We start from the raw sequence: 15,476 nt of genomic DNA, 5'->3' as shown, positions 1-15,476 counted from the left end.
ATAACATTTAAAAGACATTTGGCCAAGAAAACGGATTGGAAAGGTTTAGAGGAATTATGGACCACATGCAGGCAGGTGGAACTAGTGTAGATGGGGCATCTTAGTTGGCATGAGCAAGTTGGGCCAAAGACCCTGTTTCCATGCTGTATGACTCCGTGAATCAACTAGTCTTCTGTCCTCATCTGCTTCAAGGAAACCTGCATCATTTCAGTCCCCAAGAAAAATAAAGTGAACTGCCTCTATGACTAGCCACCCAATAACTCTTACATCATGAAGTGCTTTGAAAGATTGATAATAGCCTAAATCTGTGCAAGTCGCTGGACAATCTAGATCCCCCACAATTCTTGTACTCAAAAAATAGGTTAATGAGGACGCCATCTCCCTTGCATTAAATTCAGCCCCGGATCACCATGATAATAAGGACATCTATGTCAGCATGCTATTCATTGCAAACACCTCAGCTTTCAACATTATAAAACAAAATAAGCTCATCCTTAAACTTCTGGATTGTGACTTTGGAGCCTCCAAATGTAAACCGCATCTCAGGCAGACATCAGTTGGTTGGAATTGGTCATAACATTTCTTTCACCCTGACCCTCATCATTGGTGCCCCACAGGGTTGTGCCCTGAGTCGCTAGCTCATTTACCTGCACATTCATGAGTCAGTCGCCAAGTACAATGCCAGCACGATTTTTAAATTTGCCAATGATACCACAAATGTTGGCTGAATCCGCAACAATGATGCGACGAAGTACAGGAAAAACATCGAGAACGTAGCACCATAGTGTGAGGAAAACATTGTAGCCCTTAACATCAGCAAGACAATAGAATTTTGATCTATGGAAGCAAAGGGGTGAATACAACCCTACTGCCATAAACAAAACCTCTACAGATGAACTAAGAAAGCATTCAGATTCCTAGCTATCATCTATATACACACGCAGGGACAATTGACAGTGGACAATTAACCTACCAATCTACACCTCTTTGGGATGTAGGAGGAAATCCAAGTGGTCACAAGCGAACTTGCGCACTACAAGGACAGCATTAGAGGTCAGGATTTAACTCAGTTGACTGAAAATATCAGACAGCTGTGCCACTGTGCTACGCATTATGTTCAAGATGGGGACTCTTATACACTAGCATCCGTTGTCCAAGATGTGGACTCATACATTGGGCGAGATCAAACGCAGGCTTCGTTCAGCCCACCTGAACCTACTTGATTCCGGTTGCTGGACACTTTAATTCTCCTTCCCATTCCTACACAGACCTTTCAGTCCTAGGTCTCCGCCATTGTCAGAGTGAGGCTAAACGTTAATTGGAGGAACAATATCTCATATTTTGCTTGTGCAGCTTACAGCCCAGTGGTATGAATATTGATTTATCTCAGTTCAGGTAGCCCTGGCATTCCCTCTCTCTCTCTATCCCTCCCCCACCCAAGTCACACAGGCTTCTCATTTTCACCCTACAAACAGCTAACAATGGCCTGTTTCCTTTATCATACATTTTTGCATATCTTTCATTGTTCTTTATCTCTCCACATCACCGTCTATACCTCTCATTCCCCTTATCCCTAACCAGTCTAAGAAGGGTCTTGACCCGAAGCGTCACCCATTCCTTCTCTCCAGAGATGCTGCTGAGTTACTCCAGCTTTTGTGTCTATCTTCGGGTTAAACCAGCAGTTCCTTCTGACACAACCTGATAACCTTGTTTTCAGTTAATCTCCATAGCAACCAGTTTATCCTATCCTCCCCCACCAACTCTACAACTGAGAATCAACCTGTTTTAACCATATAACATATAACAATTACAGCACGGAAACAGGCCATCTCGGCCTTACAAGTCTGTACCGAACAACTTTTTTTCCCTTAGTCCCACCTGCCTGCACTCATACCATAACCCTCCATTCCCTTCTCATCCATATGCCTATCCAATTTATTTTTAAATGATACCAACAAACATGTCGCCACCACTTCCACTGGAAGCTCATTCCACACCGCTACCACTCTCTGAGTAAAGAAGTTCCCCCTCATGTTACCCTTAAACTTCTGTCCCTTAATTCTGAAGTCATGTCCTCTTGTTTTCTTTCTTTCCTAGTTCTGTTTAAGTGACAAAATGTGTAGGAAGGAACTGCAGATGCTGGTTTAAATCGAAGATAGACACAAAATGCTGGAGTAACTCAGCGGGACAGGCTGCATCTCTGGGGAGAAGGAATGGGTGACGTTTCTTTGTCCTGATCAGTCTGAAGAAGGGTCTCGACCCAAAACATCACACATTCCTTCTCTCCAGAGATGGTGCCTGTCTCGCTGAGTTCATCCAGCATTTTGTGTCTACCTTCAATTTAAACCAGCATCTGCAGTTCTTTCCTACACACTTTATCTGCTTTGCAATGCTCCTTTTGGTGGAAAAAGGTTTCCCCTCAAAGTTTTGAACATTTCTATTAACCTCCTTCATCTTTCCTGTTCCAAAGAGTAAAATCTCAGCTTCTCTAATCTCCCTTCCGTAACTGAAGTATCTCAGTACAGGTAACGTTCTAATAAATTGTCCCCGTTCCTTCCTTAAGGCCCTGATTTCCAAGTACAGAATATCGTTCTTCAGTGGAGAACTAACGAATGATTTACAAAGATCATTCTTACTTTTGTGCTTCATTGTTCTATTTATGGATTCTAGGTTTGCGTGGATATTATTTAACTTGTTAGCAGCTTGTCCCATCATCTTTAAAGACTTGCATATGTGAATTCCCAGACCTTTGTATTTCTGTAATGCATGATCAGAAGATTTATCCATAATTACACACTACAAGTTATTGGAAAAGTCATCTTTATTTTTTTTTTTTAACTTTTGTTTTATTATATCATCAAACATCTATAATTCCCCGGACATAAGTAGACCTCTAGCATTTATGGTCTGTATTGGAAATTCATGTTTTCTAAATGTTCTATCCACTAATGACAAATACTAGTGAATTATGAGAGATGCATTGTGAAATACAGATATATGTAAATTCCATGTATATATTTTCACTGCGTAAAGCTATGTATTGAAAGAAATAAGGAATAAGATTCAATAGGTGGATTGTGTGGAACATTCCAGAGTTATTAATCTAAACTTGCTTGATTTCTATGCTTTTACAATTTATTGTTTGACATTTGTTTAAAAATTGAAAGCCGTCTATGGAGAAATAAGCATTTTGCAAAGAAATTGAATCCTTGTCACTTATTGTAATCTTTCTACATTGTGCCCAGCAACGCTACATGCTGTGCTGTCTGGAACAAAACCTAAACAGCTGCAAGAACTCAGCGGGTCAAGAAACATCTGTGGGGGCAAGGAGGTGATTGACATTTCGGGTCGAGACCCTGCATCTGGATTGAGAGTGTAAAACCAGACTTCTTTCCATTCGATCCATTTACATTTCACGCTGGCTCTGCCAGGCCAGCAGCATAATGAAGGACCACTCTCACCCTGGCCACTTCCTCTTCTCCCTTCTCCTATCAGGCAGGGAGTAGAGAGATGTAAAAATGCATATCTCCAGATTCAGGGACAGTTTCTTTCCAGATGTTATCAGCCTGACAAAACTTTTCATATGGATTCAATTGGGAATGGAACAGTCTTGTTTTAGTTTGTGGTTCTGGTGTGAATATAATAAATGTGTTTGTTTTATTTCATGCTTTTTAACATAGCCTCTGATTGGGTGTAGGCTCAATAGGTAGACAATATTCAACGCATGAAAGAAAAAGTAAAATTCAAGTTCTTGCCGCTAGTGTTGCAGAATCCAATAAGATGCCAACCAAATATCATAACGTTACTGTCATAATGTTTAAGAGACCTTTGGATAGGTACATGGATAGGATAGGTTTAAAGGGTATTGGGACAAGCTCGGGCAGGAGGGACTAGTGTAGATGGGGCTTGTTGGTCGGCATGGGCACGTTGGGCTGAAGGGCCTGTTTCCATGCTGTGGGACTATACGACTCAAATCACACTACAAACTGGTTAGACTATTTGCCTTCCCACTATTTCACACAAACGTTCCTGACCTCTCACTATAATATTTTTCCATTCCTACATTGATATAACAAGCTATCAACAAACGCCTGGAATACAATGGGCTCTGGCCTATTGCTTACGTAGTTATGAAGGGCATTTCAATAGTTATAATTTTTGAGAGCATATCTCATTATATCTTTTTTGGAGTCCAGGAAAATGTAGGAATAAAAGCTGGCTTACAGCTACAGCTTAATTTGTTTGATATGGGACTTCTACACCAAGCAACATTGGAGTCTTTAGACCCTCATTTTATATTTAATTTGAAGCAGATCCCAGATCCATACAACTCTGCTTCACCTTTTGCAAACAAATATCATGCATGAGAAAAAGGGCAAAAACCAGGGGAACAAAACCTCCCAACTGGCCTTTGTGCCAATCAGGTGAAGCATCTCTCAGGTGACCCATACTGTCTCAGTTCAGTGGCCTTCAGTGAGCCAGGCATTCCCCTGGCATGAGCCACCTGAGCAAGGCCCAGTACGGAGCAAGGCCCAAGGCAAGTGGGCAGGGTTTAGTAGTGTCAGCAGCTGTTGGCTTTGGAAGAGCTGACAACCTGCTGCCCAAAAAAGAAAATAACCCAAGTCCTCTGACCAGATGAATGACATTGTTTTGTGGTGATGTTGCCAAGCAAAGCGTGTATTGTTGAAGTAGTGATAATTGTGATGCAAGCCCTGCTTAAATTGCTTAATTAAGGGGTGATGAATATTAATCTAAAACCCCTCATTTTTGTAACCCGCAAATAAGCATAACAGAAGGAAAATATGCCATTTTAACACCTATGCTGCTTCAGGGATGGATACTCTTACCCCCCTCCCCTAACCCCACCCCCTCAATGGAAATCATAGAAATTAACAGGCAAGAGGCAGAGACATGGCATCATTTCTGCCCATTTATCTTCAGATTGACTGATCAATTCCTTGTCAAAGGAAATCTTCATCCAAAGCTTCTTCAATGCAATGTTTTGTGAACTTACACCAGAGCCTGCTTGGTTTTTGGTATCCTCTCCCAACCCTGCCTGATTCTGACGATCATTCTGTCTACACACGGGGTGATCTGAATCAGTTTTAGGACCAGTACAACGCAGGGAATTACAATGGCCAGCATGTATGCTTGTGGAAGCCCCCATCTGTACCATTTTGATTGTAGAAATCTGTCCCAACCAAATAAAGCAGCATGTGCAGTACATAGTAGGAGGGTCACATGGCCCAACTTGGACTGTAAGACAACAGAGATATAATTTAGTTAATTTTCATTTATAACAGTATTCATAAAATTTACTTTATATTTCTGAGTATTTTTCAACACATAAAAGCAGTTGCTGCCGCACATTTAACTTCTTGACTAACATGATGAACTCAAGGCGACTCCGGACTGTCAAAACCGCCACAGCCAGACATAAAAACAGCTTTTTTTCCATGAGTAGTAGCTCTACTCAATAACCAAAAGTCTCTAGCCTAATTTTGCTCTGGTATATTATTTCATTCACATGTTTAAACTATAATGCTTTATTAATAATGTTTAATGTTTTATGTGTTATTCTTAATTGTTACTGTATGTCATGTTGTTACTTGCGAGCAGATCATCAAGGCAAATTCCTTGTATGTGTACATACTTGGCCAATAAATGTATTCATTCTTTCTTCATTCATTTCCAAATGTAAAAAATAACACTCTAAATAATCTTGTGTTTTTGTGATTTTGTAATCAGTAATATTTTTTCTTCATTCATTTTAAGGATCAGCATGAATATTTTAGCTGTATGGAATTCAAGTGAATCGAATATGGGGAATTGCTTAGAAAGTATATCTGCAGCAGATGAGTGAATGAAATCTGCTTGAGCATACTATAATTAGCATTTTTAAATATTATCTGATGTTTTTTCTTTTTCTTTTTTCTTTTTTTTTTCTTTAGTTTAGTGGGGTTTTGTTTTTTCCTTTTCTTTTTGTCTTTTTATCTTTGTGTTTTTTTTCTACATTTATAAGTTTTCTTTTAAATATTTAACTATGTTTGCATAGAGACCGGGAGGTCTATATTCAATGTGTATTTCGACACTGGTCTCATATTAGGTTATACTTGTCCTGATCCCCATGTACCAATATCATTGTTATGTTTATCATTATTGTTTTTGCCCTGTTTTTCATGTTTTAGTTTTGTTTTTTTGGAAAAAAAACCAATAGAAACATTTTAAAAGAAATGATGTGCAGATCAAAGTTACCAGTTCAACGGAGATACATAGGAAATAATACCTGGACAAATCGGAATTCTCTCCAATTTACAGCATTGCTGACAGACGGAAAGGATGTGATGCCCAGAAGAATGTAAAGACCAAATCCCAACATTCCTAATGCAAAGTATACGTCAACACGCCAGGACAGCACTTTGCTTAGCTCCATCGTTTTATTCATCTTTGACTGCAGGGACAACATTAAAATAACGGAGTGAAGACTGTGCAACATTTATTATAACCCCATGACAGAGAAGTATTGAAGCCTGCATTCATGCAGATGGTGATGGATTTGAACCTTAACTCCATTTATCAGCTTCAATCCTGGCCATTTGATCTCCTTATCGAATAGAAAGTCATCAGTGTCTTAATTGCCCTTGCAACCCCTGCATTATGGGACTTCGAATTCCAGTTCTGCTAGCCTTTGTTTCCCAGTTTCCCTCTGAAGAAATTTCAACTGCTGAAAATTGAACATTGATGTTACGTATTAAAATGGATGATTATAGAAACTTACATGCTTATAAAGCAAAATAATGTACATGAACATATTTAATGGAATAGTATCACATTGAGCAATATTTCCACACATTGTTCACCAGGAGATTCTATTTTGCTCTAGGCATTTACTCTGAATGCAAGCAGTGGCCATCTTTGGCATTCTCATCAGTAAGAGGAAAATGAATTTCCTTTTCCTGTGGTACTGCAAAGTAGAAACCAATGTCTTAACATTTATTTTCAGACTTATTACTATGCTTCATCCGGATTCGATCTTGACTATGGGTGCTATATGTACGGAATTTGTACATTTTCCCTGTGGCCGCATGGGTTTGCCTTGTTTCCTTGGGTGCTCCAGTTTCGCCCCATGCTCCAAATGATAATATCAGGCATTTTGGGTGCTTGACAAAATGGAAGATTTCTGCTTCTGTAAAACCTGCTTGCCATCTTTTGCAAAAGCTGTAAAGACCATGAGGATCATGGCTCCAGAGTGTCTGTAGCCTGGGACGAGGTTGAATGGTGGTTGATGTCTAGATGGCCATTAATTGTTAATATGTATGAGATTTTGCAGAAGGAGCTACGTCCTGTTGCAAATGCGTGCTTGGGATTGGTTGGGAAATGATAGTTTACAATAATGTTGCAGACTGTGTTGCATGGCACCGTTACTTATGATTGGTCAAGGAGAGGGGCCTTACCCAAACTGTTTACTTTACCTGGTATAATGTTACTTTACTTAGCAGAATTGTTTCCCACTAAGTACTTTTTATCGAAACTATGTTATGTGATGTTTTGTAATTGGGTTAGGGAACTGTCATTCAATGTATTTTGTAATCCTTATTGATAATTGGCTTGTAGGGGTTGCCCCTCCACCCCCCTGTGTTTTCACTCCAAGGGTCTGTAAGGGTATAAAAGAGGGCAGAGCGCATTGGGGTGTGCTGATCTTCCGGGACAGCGCATTGGAGTGTGCTGATCTTCTGGAGTTGTTCTATTCACACAAGGCTGATGGGCTCGAATGAGCAGAGACATGGATCAGGTATTGGACCAGGTATTGGAGGGCAGTGGAGGCGGGTTCTCTGGATGCTTTCAAGAGAGAGCTAGATAGGGCTCTTAAAAATAGCGGAGTCAGGGGATATGGCGAGAAGGCAGGAATGGGTACTGATTGGGGATGATCAGCCATGATCACATTAAATGGCGGTGCTGGCTCGAAGGGCCGAATGGCCTACTGCTCCTATTGTCTATTGTCTATTGCAATGGTGCTGTATAATAAAGAGAGTTGGATTCCAGTGTTTCGTATTCGGTGTTTGGCTGAACCAGACTAGAGGGGTAAGATTAGGACCGGAATTACACAAAGACATACAGGTTTGCAGGTTAATTGGCTCCGGTAAAACAATTAATGTATGGGGACCGCTGTTGGTGCGGACTCAGAGAGCCGAAGGGTCTACTTTCACGATGTATCTCTCTAAACTAAACCTGAAATATTAACTCGATTTCTTGTTTCATAGATGCTATTGTTCCTAGCTTTTTTGTTTTCATCTGAAATTTTTTATTTGCTAAATCTTTAAAATCTCTTAAAATTATTAAGAGCAAAGCTCTTACAGTACCTGAGATAGAGAAGGACATACCTGGATAATGTTGGGATTAACAAAGACATTTACCTCTTCTACTATCATTCATTGAAAATGTAATAACCTTCTCTTTCGCTAACGCCACCTCCATCACCGCAAAATACCGCCTGTTGAATGTGGTCAATGATGAGCACGTCCGAACTGTACTGATGCGACCAACAGTCTTTAAAGTTAACACGCAGGATTCTTCAGGTAGAGTTTGAAACGCAGACTCCGCATAGGCAACCTTCATCCCCAGGGCTGTCCAGCTTTTTTAATGCTGATCACACTATATGCACTTTTTAATTGAAGCACTTAGGAAGCATTTTAAAACTATTGCTATGTGTTGAATGTTGATGTGTGATTGTGCAGTGTTTGCGTGCTGGTTGACAGTACATCCCCTACTGTAATGCGCCAAGCCCCTCCGAATAAAGTGCTTTGAATTGTTACCTGAGATAGGAAATCATCTGGATAATGTTCTTACCTCTTCAATCATAGAGTGTATCCAACGCCACCTAACCGATATTCTGGTGGTATGATGAACGTGTAGAGAACGTGTAGAAAAGCATAGGCAAGTGCCACAAGTCCCAGTTGTTTGCGGCACAACATCCACCTGTCAAGCCAGTTAGGGAATCTCTTATACTTGGTCCCTCTGTGCAGCTGAATAAAAGCAGCAATCACACCTGGCAGGTAAACCAGACTAAGCAGGATGAGGGAGACATTTGGGAAGATGCGATTAGGAACTGAAATTGCAAGCTTGTAGGAAACATCTCTATTTTTTGTCACATATGGATGGATCACATCAATCACCACACAGTAAACAAAGAAGAATACTGTGAGACCGAATGCAATAGCAAGTGGCAGCCTCCACATTGGAAAGAGTTGCAGCGGGTAGTTCTCTATTTCTTTAGCTGCCTGAAGGGATCCCCGGTCTAAAGGAGTGAGGCCTAAACTCCTGGCAACATCCATCACCCGCTGTTTAGATTTATCATCATCACCACAGACAAAGACCTGAAACAAAGTACAATTATTTTTTAGTACTAGTGAAATTATGGATGTTCAGCAAAATAAAGTATGGTAATTCTCAAAAATAGATTGCTGATTCTTGTAGACAATAGGATTAATTGGTCATCACGTGAAATTTATTATAGAAATGTAATTAGTTGATCCATACAGACAACTTTCTTCCCATAAGTAGACATGTATGTGACCTTACCTGACTGTTAGCATCCAGACTGCCTGACTGGAGGGCCCAGGCAGAAACTGTGTTAAACCCCTTCACCACAATAGCTTTAGGGAGCAGCTGAGATAGATACTGTGCATTGGACTCTGGGTATTGATTAATTCTGAGGTTGTTGCTCACATCCACCAACACTTTTCCATCAAGCAAATTGGACAGAGCCAGGAGGAAATCATAGTTCTCCCTGTGAACCGCCAGGAAAATGATCTTACATTCTTTCAGGGCATCGGCGTGGGTAAGGACTTGAGCTCCACTTGGCAGCAAGGTGGAATTCTGTGGGTTTCGACTGCCAAATATCACTGGGTGACCTGACTGGAGCAGCCTCATACCCAAAGATCGGCCAAAGTCCCCAGTGCCAAAAATGCAAATTGTCTCACGCTTACGGTCATTTTCACCAACAGTAGCTTTTTCAGACATTTCCATCTGAAAAAAAGAGAAATGTAGGAGTTATTGAATAATCTGAAAACATTTATTTTGCAATTGGCATTTAGAAGTTATTTAGTGCTAGTCTCAACCTTGGCAAAGGGGAAAGCAGCAATTTTATTACAAATCTGCAGCGACCCAGTGTGTCTCAACACTTGGTACGTTCCTTCTTCTTCTGTGGTGTTACTCTATTCATTCGCTTCCTTTAACCCAGAAATGAAAAGGATATTATGAAATGTAATTTTAATTCCACACAAGTACCAGATAACTCTTTCGAAAACCCTTCGAGATGCCAGAGAAAGTAGAACCGCAGATGCTGGTTTAACAAGGAATGATGCAAAATTCTGGAATAACTCAATAGATCAAGCAGGATCCCTGGAGAATATAGATAGACCTTTTAGATTGGAACCCTTCTTCAGACGGAAGAAAGGTCCCGACCCGAAACATCACCATCAATATTTTTGCGGATGCTGCCTGACCAATGCAGTTATTCCAACATTTTGTGTCTTGCCAGTAAAAGTAGTTGAGGCAGGTACAATATTAACATTTAAAATATATTTGGACAAGAACATGAAGAAGTAGGTTGATGCAGGCATCAGCAAGGCATTTGTGTAGGAAGGAACTGCAGATACTGGGTTACACCGAAGATAGACACAAAATGTCCGAGTAACTCAGCGGGATCGGCAGCGTCTCTGGACAGAAAGGTTGACCCGAAAAGTCACCCATTCCTTCTATCCAGAGATGTTGCCTGTCCCGTCGAGTTACTCCAGCATTTTGTGTCATAAGGTCATAAGAAATAGGAGTAGTATTAGGCCATTTAGCCCATCAAATCTACTTGGCCATTCAATCATGGCTAATCTATCTCTTCCGAACTCCATTCTCCTGCCTTCTCCCCATAACCTCTGACACCTGTACTAATCAAGAATCTATCTATCTCTGCCTTAAAAAAATATCCACTGACCTGGCCTCCACAGCCTTCTTTTGCAAATAATTCCACAGATTCACCACCCTCTGACTAAAGACATCTCTCCTCATCTCCTTCCTAAAAAAATGTTATTTAAGTCTGAAGCTATGACCTCTAGTCCTAGACCCTCCCACTAGTGGAAACACCTCTCCACATCCACTCTATCCAAGCCTTTCACTATTCTGTATGTTTCAATGAGGTCCCCCCTCATTCTTCTAAACTCCAGCGAGTACAGGCCCAGTGCAACAAACGCTCATCATAGGTTAACCTACTCATTCCGGGGGGTCATTCTTATGTGCCAATCTTCAGTGTACACCAGCATCTGCAGATCCTTCCTACACACTCGCTTTAACCCACCCAAGCATTAAAAAGGTTAGTGATATTAGTAACAGGTTTGAGAGTTGTGCAATGTTAGATGAAAAATGTGACCAACATGTATCAGTCGAATAATATAATAATAATAATAATAAGTTTATTTATATAGCACATTTATAGTCAATTTTCATTGACCCCAAAGTGCTTTACATAATTTAAAAATCAGTTCCATACAAAGCATAAAGATGGGTTAACAAAATAATAAAATGCATAAACAGGACACAACATGTAACATAAACATCCACCACAGCATTCATCACTGTGGTGGAAGGCACAAAAAACTTTGGCCGTCTTCCTCCATTCCCCCCCCCCCCCCCCGTGGACAAGACCATAGTCCAGAGTCCAGTTCAGGATCGGTCTTTCCTCACCGGAGACCGCGGCTTCAAGATTGTGTAGGCCGCAGGCCGGCGGTTGAGATTTAAAGTCCCCGCCGCAGAAGCCAGAAGCACCGTAGACTGCAGGTGAAGTTATTCGCGGGCCGGCAATGGCGGCTTCTTCTTACCCCGGGTCCCCCACGAGGGATCCCGGGCTGTAGACGCCGCAGCAGCTGGAACTCTGCAGACCGCGGCTTCAGGCTGCGACTTCAGGCTGCCGGCTGCCCCGGGCCAGTGAAACGGAGCGCTCCCCTCCAGCGAGCCCCAGCGAGGGCTCACCCGCTGCACGCCGAGTCCACGCTGCGCCCGCCGCTGAAGCCCCGGGCACGTCTCCGGGAAAGACCTCGCCGATCCTTGATGGTAGGCCACGGGGGAGGCGACCTGGAAAAAGTCGCCTCTCCATGGAGGAGGCGACCAAAGCGGTTTCCCCCTTACACCACCCACACCACCCCCCACACAAAACACAAAAAACCCCACTAAATACACACTTTAAAACATACTAAAAATAAAAAATAAAATTGAAAGGCTGACGCGCTGCTGCCATGGCTGCCGCCAGAACAGCGCCCCCTTCATATGAATCCCAGTGTCAGGCCAATATCGCCAGAATGACATTACTAGTTAAAGTTAACTGTCTCTAATTTGTAAACACAAATTGCTTACACTTTAATTTGAGCTTGGTCATGGCAAAGGGATTACAAAGACGATTTCTAAAAGAGGAAATACTTCAAAGATGTTTTCCGATATTCCTTGAAAAAAATGAAACCTTATCTTTGGAGTTTTTGTCTGCTACTGTTCAAAATGGATGAACATTTGAGAGAGGATTAAGAATCCTTGAATTACGTTTTCAGGAGCACTAATAAGCCTTGCAAAAATAGTGGATAATGTGCATTACCTCTCATATTACATCCATCTGCCCCTCCCCCTTCTCCCTCAAACACTTCCTGACCTATCTGTAGCCAAATATGTACATCTTATATTGGCCTCTTGGTTTCCTCAGAACCCACAGAGCAGGGCAGAAGGAATGAATGACCCTAGATCACTTTATGAAGACTTTATGTTGATTGTTCATTTAATTCATAGAAACATAGAAACATAGAAATTAGGTGCAGGAGTAGGCCATTCGGCCCTTCGAGCCTGCACCGCCATTCAATATGATCATGGCTGATCATCCAACTCAGTATCCCGTACCTGCCTTCTCTGCATACCCTCTGATCCCCTTAGCGACAAGGGCCACATCTAACTCCCTCTTAAATATAGCAAATGAAGTGGCCTCAACTACCCTCTGCGGCAGAGAGTTCCAGAGATTTACCACTCTGTGTGTGAAAAAAGTTCTTCTCATCTCGGTTTTAAAGGATTTCCCCCTTATCCTTAAGCTGTGACCCCTTGTCCTGGACTTCCCCAACATCGGGAACAATCTTCCTGCATCTAGCCCGTCCAACCCCTTAAGAATTTTGTAAGTTTCTATAAGATCCCCTCTCAATCTCCTAAATTCTAGAGAGTATAAACCAAGTCTATCCAGTCTTTCTTCATAAGACAGTCCTGACACCCCAGGAATCAGTCTGGTGAACCTTCTCTGCACTCCCTCTATGGCAATAATGTCCTTCCTCAGATTTGGAGACCAAAACTGTACGCAATACTCCAGGTGTGGTCTCACCAAGAACCTGTACAACTGCAGTAGAACCCCCTGCTCCTATACTCAAATCCTTTTGCTATGAAAGCTAACATACTATTTGCTTTCTTCACTGCCTGCTGCACCTGCATGCCTACTTTCAATGACTGCTGTACCATGACACCCAGGTCTCGCTGCATCTCCCCTTTTCCTAGTCGGCCACCAATTAGATAATAGTCTGCTTTCCTGTTCCTATAGAACATAATTCATCACATGTTATGCCATATTATTATGCACAAACTTCAGCACTATTTAATACATATGGTTAAACTTTTTATTTGTTCCAAATACTTTGAGGTTGTGAAAAATTGGCATCTAAAAGTAATTTTTCTTCTATGCCATTTTACACAATAAATTGAGAGCACATGAGCAAAGAAAGATTTAGTAGAATGCAAAAGGCAAGGGGTCACAGTCTGCAACAAAATATACTTCTATGTAATATAACATTGTCTAACTGAGCTTCTTGGAGCAGAATGAAACAGAAATGTGGAAACAATTTTACCTGCATGCACTGCAAAGAAATTCCATTGATCTAAGGTAAAACATTTAAATAAAACTTCCATTATGTTACTAAGTCCAGCACAGTATATTATCACCTTTCCAGTCAAAATAGTGCTGGGGTGTGCAATTGATTCTGATCTACATATATTAATCAGTTCCTGCTTGCTTGAGATAGACAGCACTGAGATCTACAGATGAATAAAACAGCAGGCGAGAGGGCAGAAAACGATGGCAAGTACTGGTCTGTAATTTCTGAACAATTACTGCCCTGTTCCAGAATGTTATATTGTTCCCCTACCCCTCCCCCCCCCCCCCCCCCACCATATCTATGCTCAAACTTGAAAAAGTACTCACAGGTTACGGCAAATATTTATCCTGCAACTAATTGCTGACCGGAATGCATAGAAAATGAGTAGATTGATTAAAAAAGATTAAACTAACAAATCCAATTGTTATTTATACTATTCTGTGACTATAGCATTAAAAACTAATACACAGAAAACAGCATAGTTGATTATTAAAATAAAGGTATTCATGTAACATGTTTCATTACCTTTTTCATCTGTGTTATTTCAAAACCACAAAAATAAAATCCTATAGAACAGAAATTGTCATGAACTAGTTAGAAAGTTACGTTCTCTGTCTTCTGTGCAAGATCTTCTGTACAAGATCATCTGGCAGATTCTTCAGACGTTGTAGTCTTTAAATAACTGATTGCGTAATTCTGGATGGCAATTTGTTTTGATTTAATTCCAAACTGTTCACTTCATGCAGATTTCTCAACAATTGTGGGGAAATCCCAATAGCTGCTGTGCTGTTAACTGCTCTTTCCTGTTCATGTACACCACAGACAGACGTAACAGCATTCCACCAGCACCATCAATCACTCCCTGCAAAAAATGAGCACTGCCAGCTGAAAACAGAATGTGGAACTTGTTATTGAAAAGTTTATTATGCCAAGTTGAGGACCGCTACAAGTTATTTTCACTGACAGCAGCACAACAATTTGAAAATAATTTAGGTTATTGATTGCAGGAACAAAATCATATTTCAAATCTTAATTTATTTACAGCTTCTCGGCACATGAGGTTGTAATTACATGACTTCTAATATGCAGAAAGTCAGAGATACAGACAGAGGGACTATTGTTACTGTTGGTGATTTACAGGTGACTGAAAAGAAGTAAATGTACTAAGTGAATTTCTGGGATTTTTCCTAATGTTTTGGGATTTGTGTTTCTTAACTTCCACTCTGTGGAAATTTCAAATAAGCAGCATTTATTGTCATGTATTGTCTTTTCGCTGACTGGATAGCACTGAATTTTACAAGAATGATTCCAGGAATAAGTTAGCATATGATGAGCGTTTGAAGCACTGTGCTTCTACTCGCTGGAGTTTAGAAGGTTGAGGGGGGACCTCATTGAAACTTACAGAATAATGAAAGGCATAGATAGAGTGGATGTGGAAAGGATGTATCCACTGGTGGGAGAGTCTAGGACCAGAGGTCATAGCCTCAGAATTAAAGGGCGCTCTTTTAAAAAGGAGGTGAGGAGGAACTTCTTTAGTCA

At 41.0% G+C, this 15,476-nt stretch overlaps 2 protein-coding genes across 3 annotated transcripts in view; both read right to left on the bottom strand.

Moving 5' to 3' along the window:
* The window catches only part of LOC129709442 (sorcin-like), a 199,970-nt gene extending 193,843 nt beyond the window's left edge, over positions 1 to 6,127 (bottom strand). For both annotated transcript variants that reach the window (XM_055655856.1, XM_055655864.1), the window contains exon 1: positions 6,124 to 6,127. The gene's annotated coding sequence lies outside the window, so the exon portion shown is untranslated. The remainder of the gene's footprint in view (positions 1 to 6,123) is intronic.
* Positions 4,918 to 14,781, bottom strand: steap4 (STEAP family member 4). The gene is given in 6 exon segments (XM_055655836.1): positions 4,918 to 5,256; positions 6,287 to 6,451; positions 8,848 to 8,885; positions 8,888 to 9,374; positions 9,580 to 10,026; positions 14,463 to 14,781. Coding segments are annotated over 6 exon segments (1,392 nt in total). The 5' UTR covers positions 14,472 to 14,781; the 3' UTR covers positions 4,918 to 5,010.
* Between the last annotated feature and the right edge of the window lie 695 nt (positions 14,782 to 15,476).

The sequence above is a fragment of the Leucoraja erinacea genome, chromosome 2 (genome assembly GCF_028641065.1).
Source record: "Leucoraja erinacea ecotype New England chromosome 2, Leri_hhj_1, whole genome shotgun sequence".
Classification (NCBI taxonomy): Eukaryota; Metazoa; Chordata; class Chondrichthyes; order Rajiformes; family Rajidae; genus Leucoraja; species Leucoraja erinaceus.
Note: the sequence above shows the minus strand (reverse complement) of the source record. Positions and strands in the feature narration are given on the sequence as shown.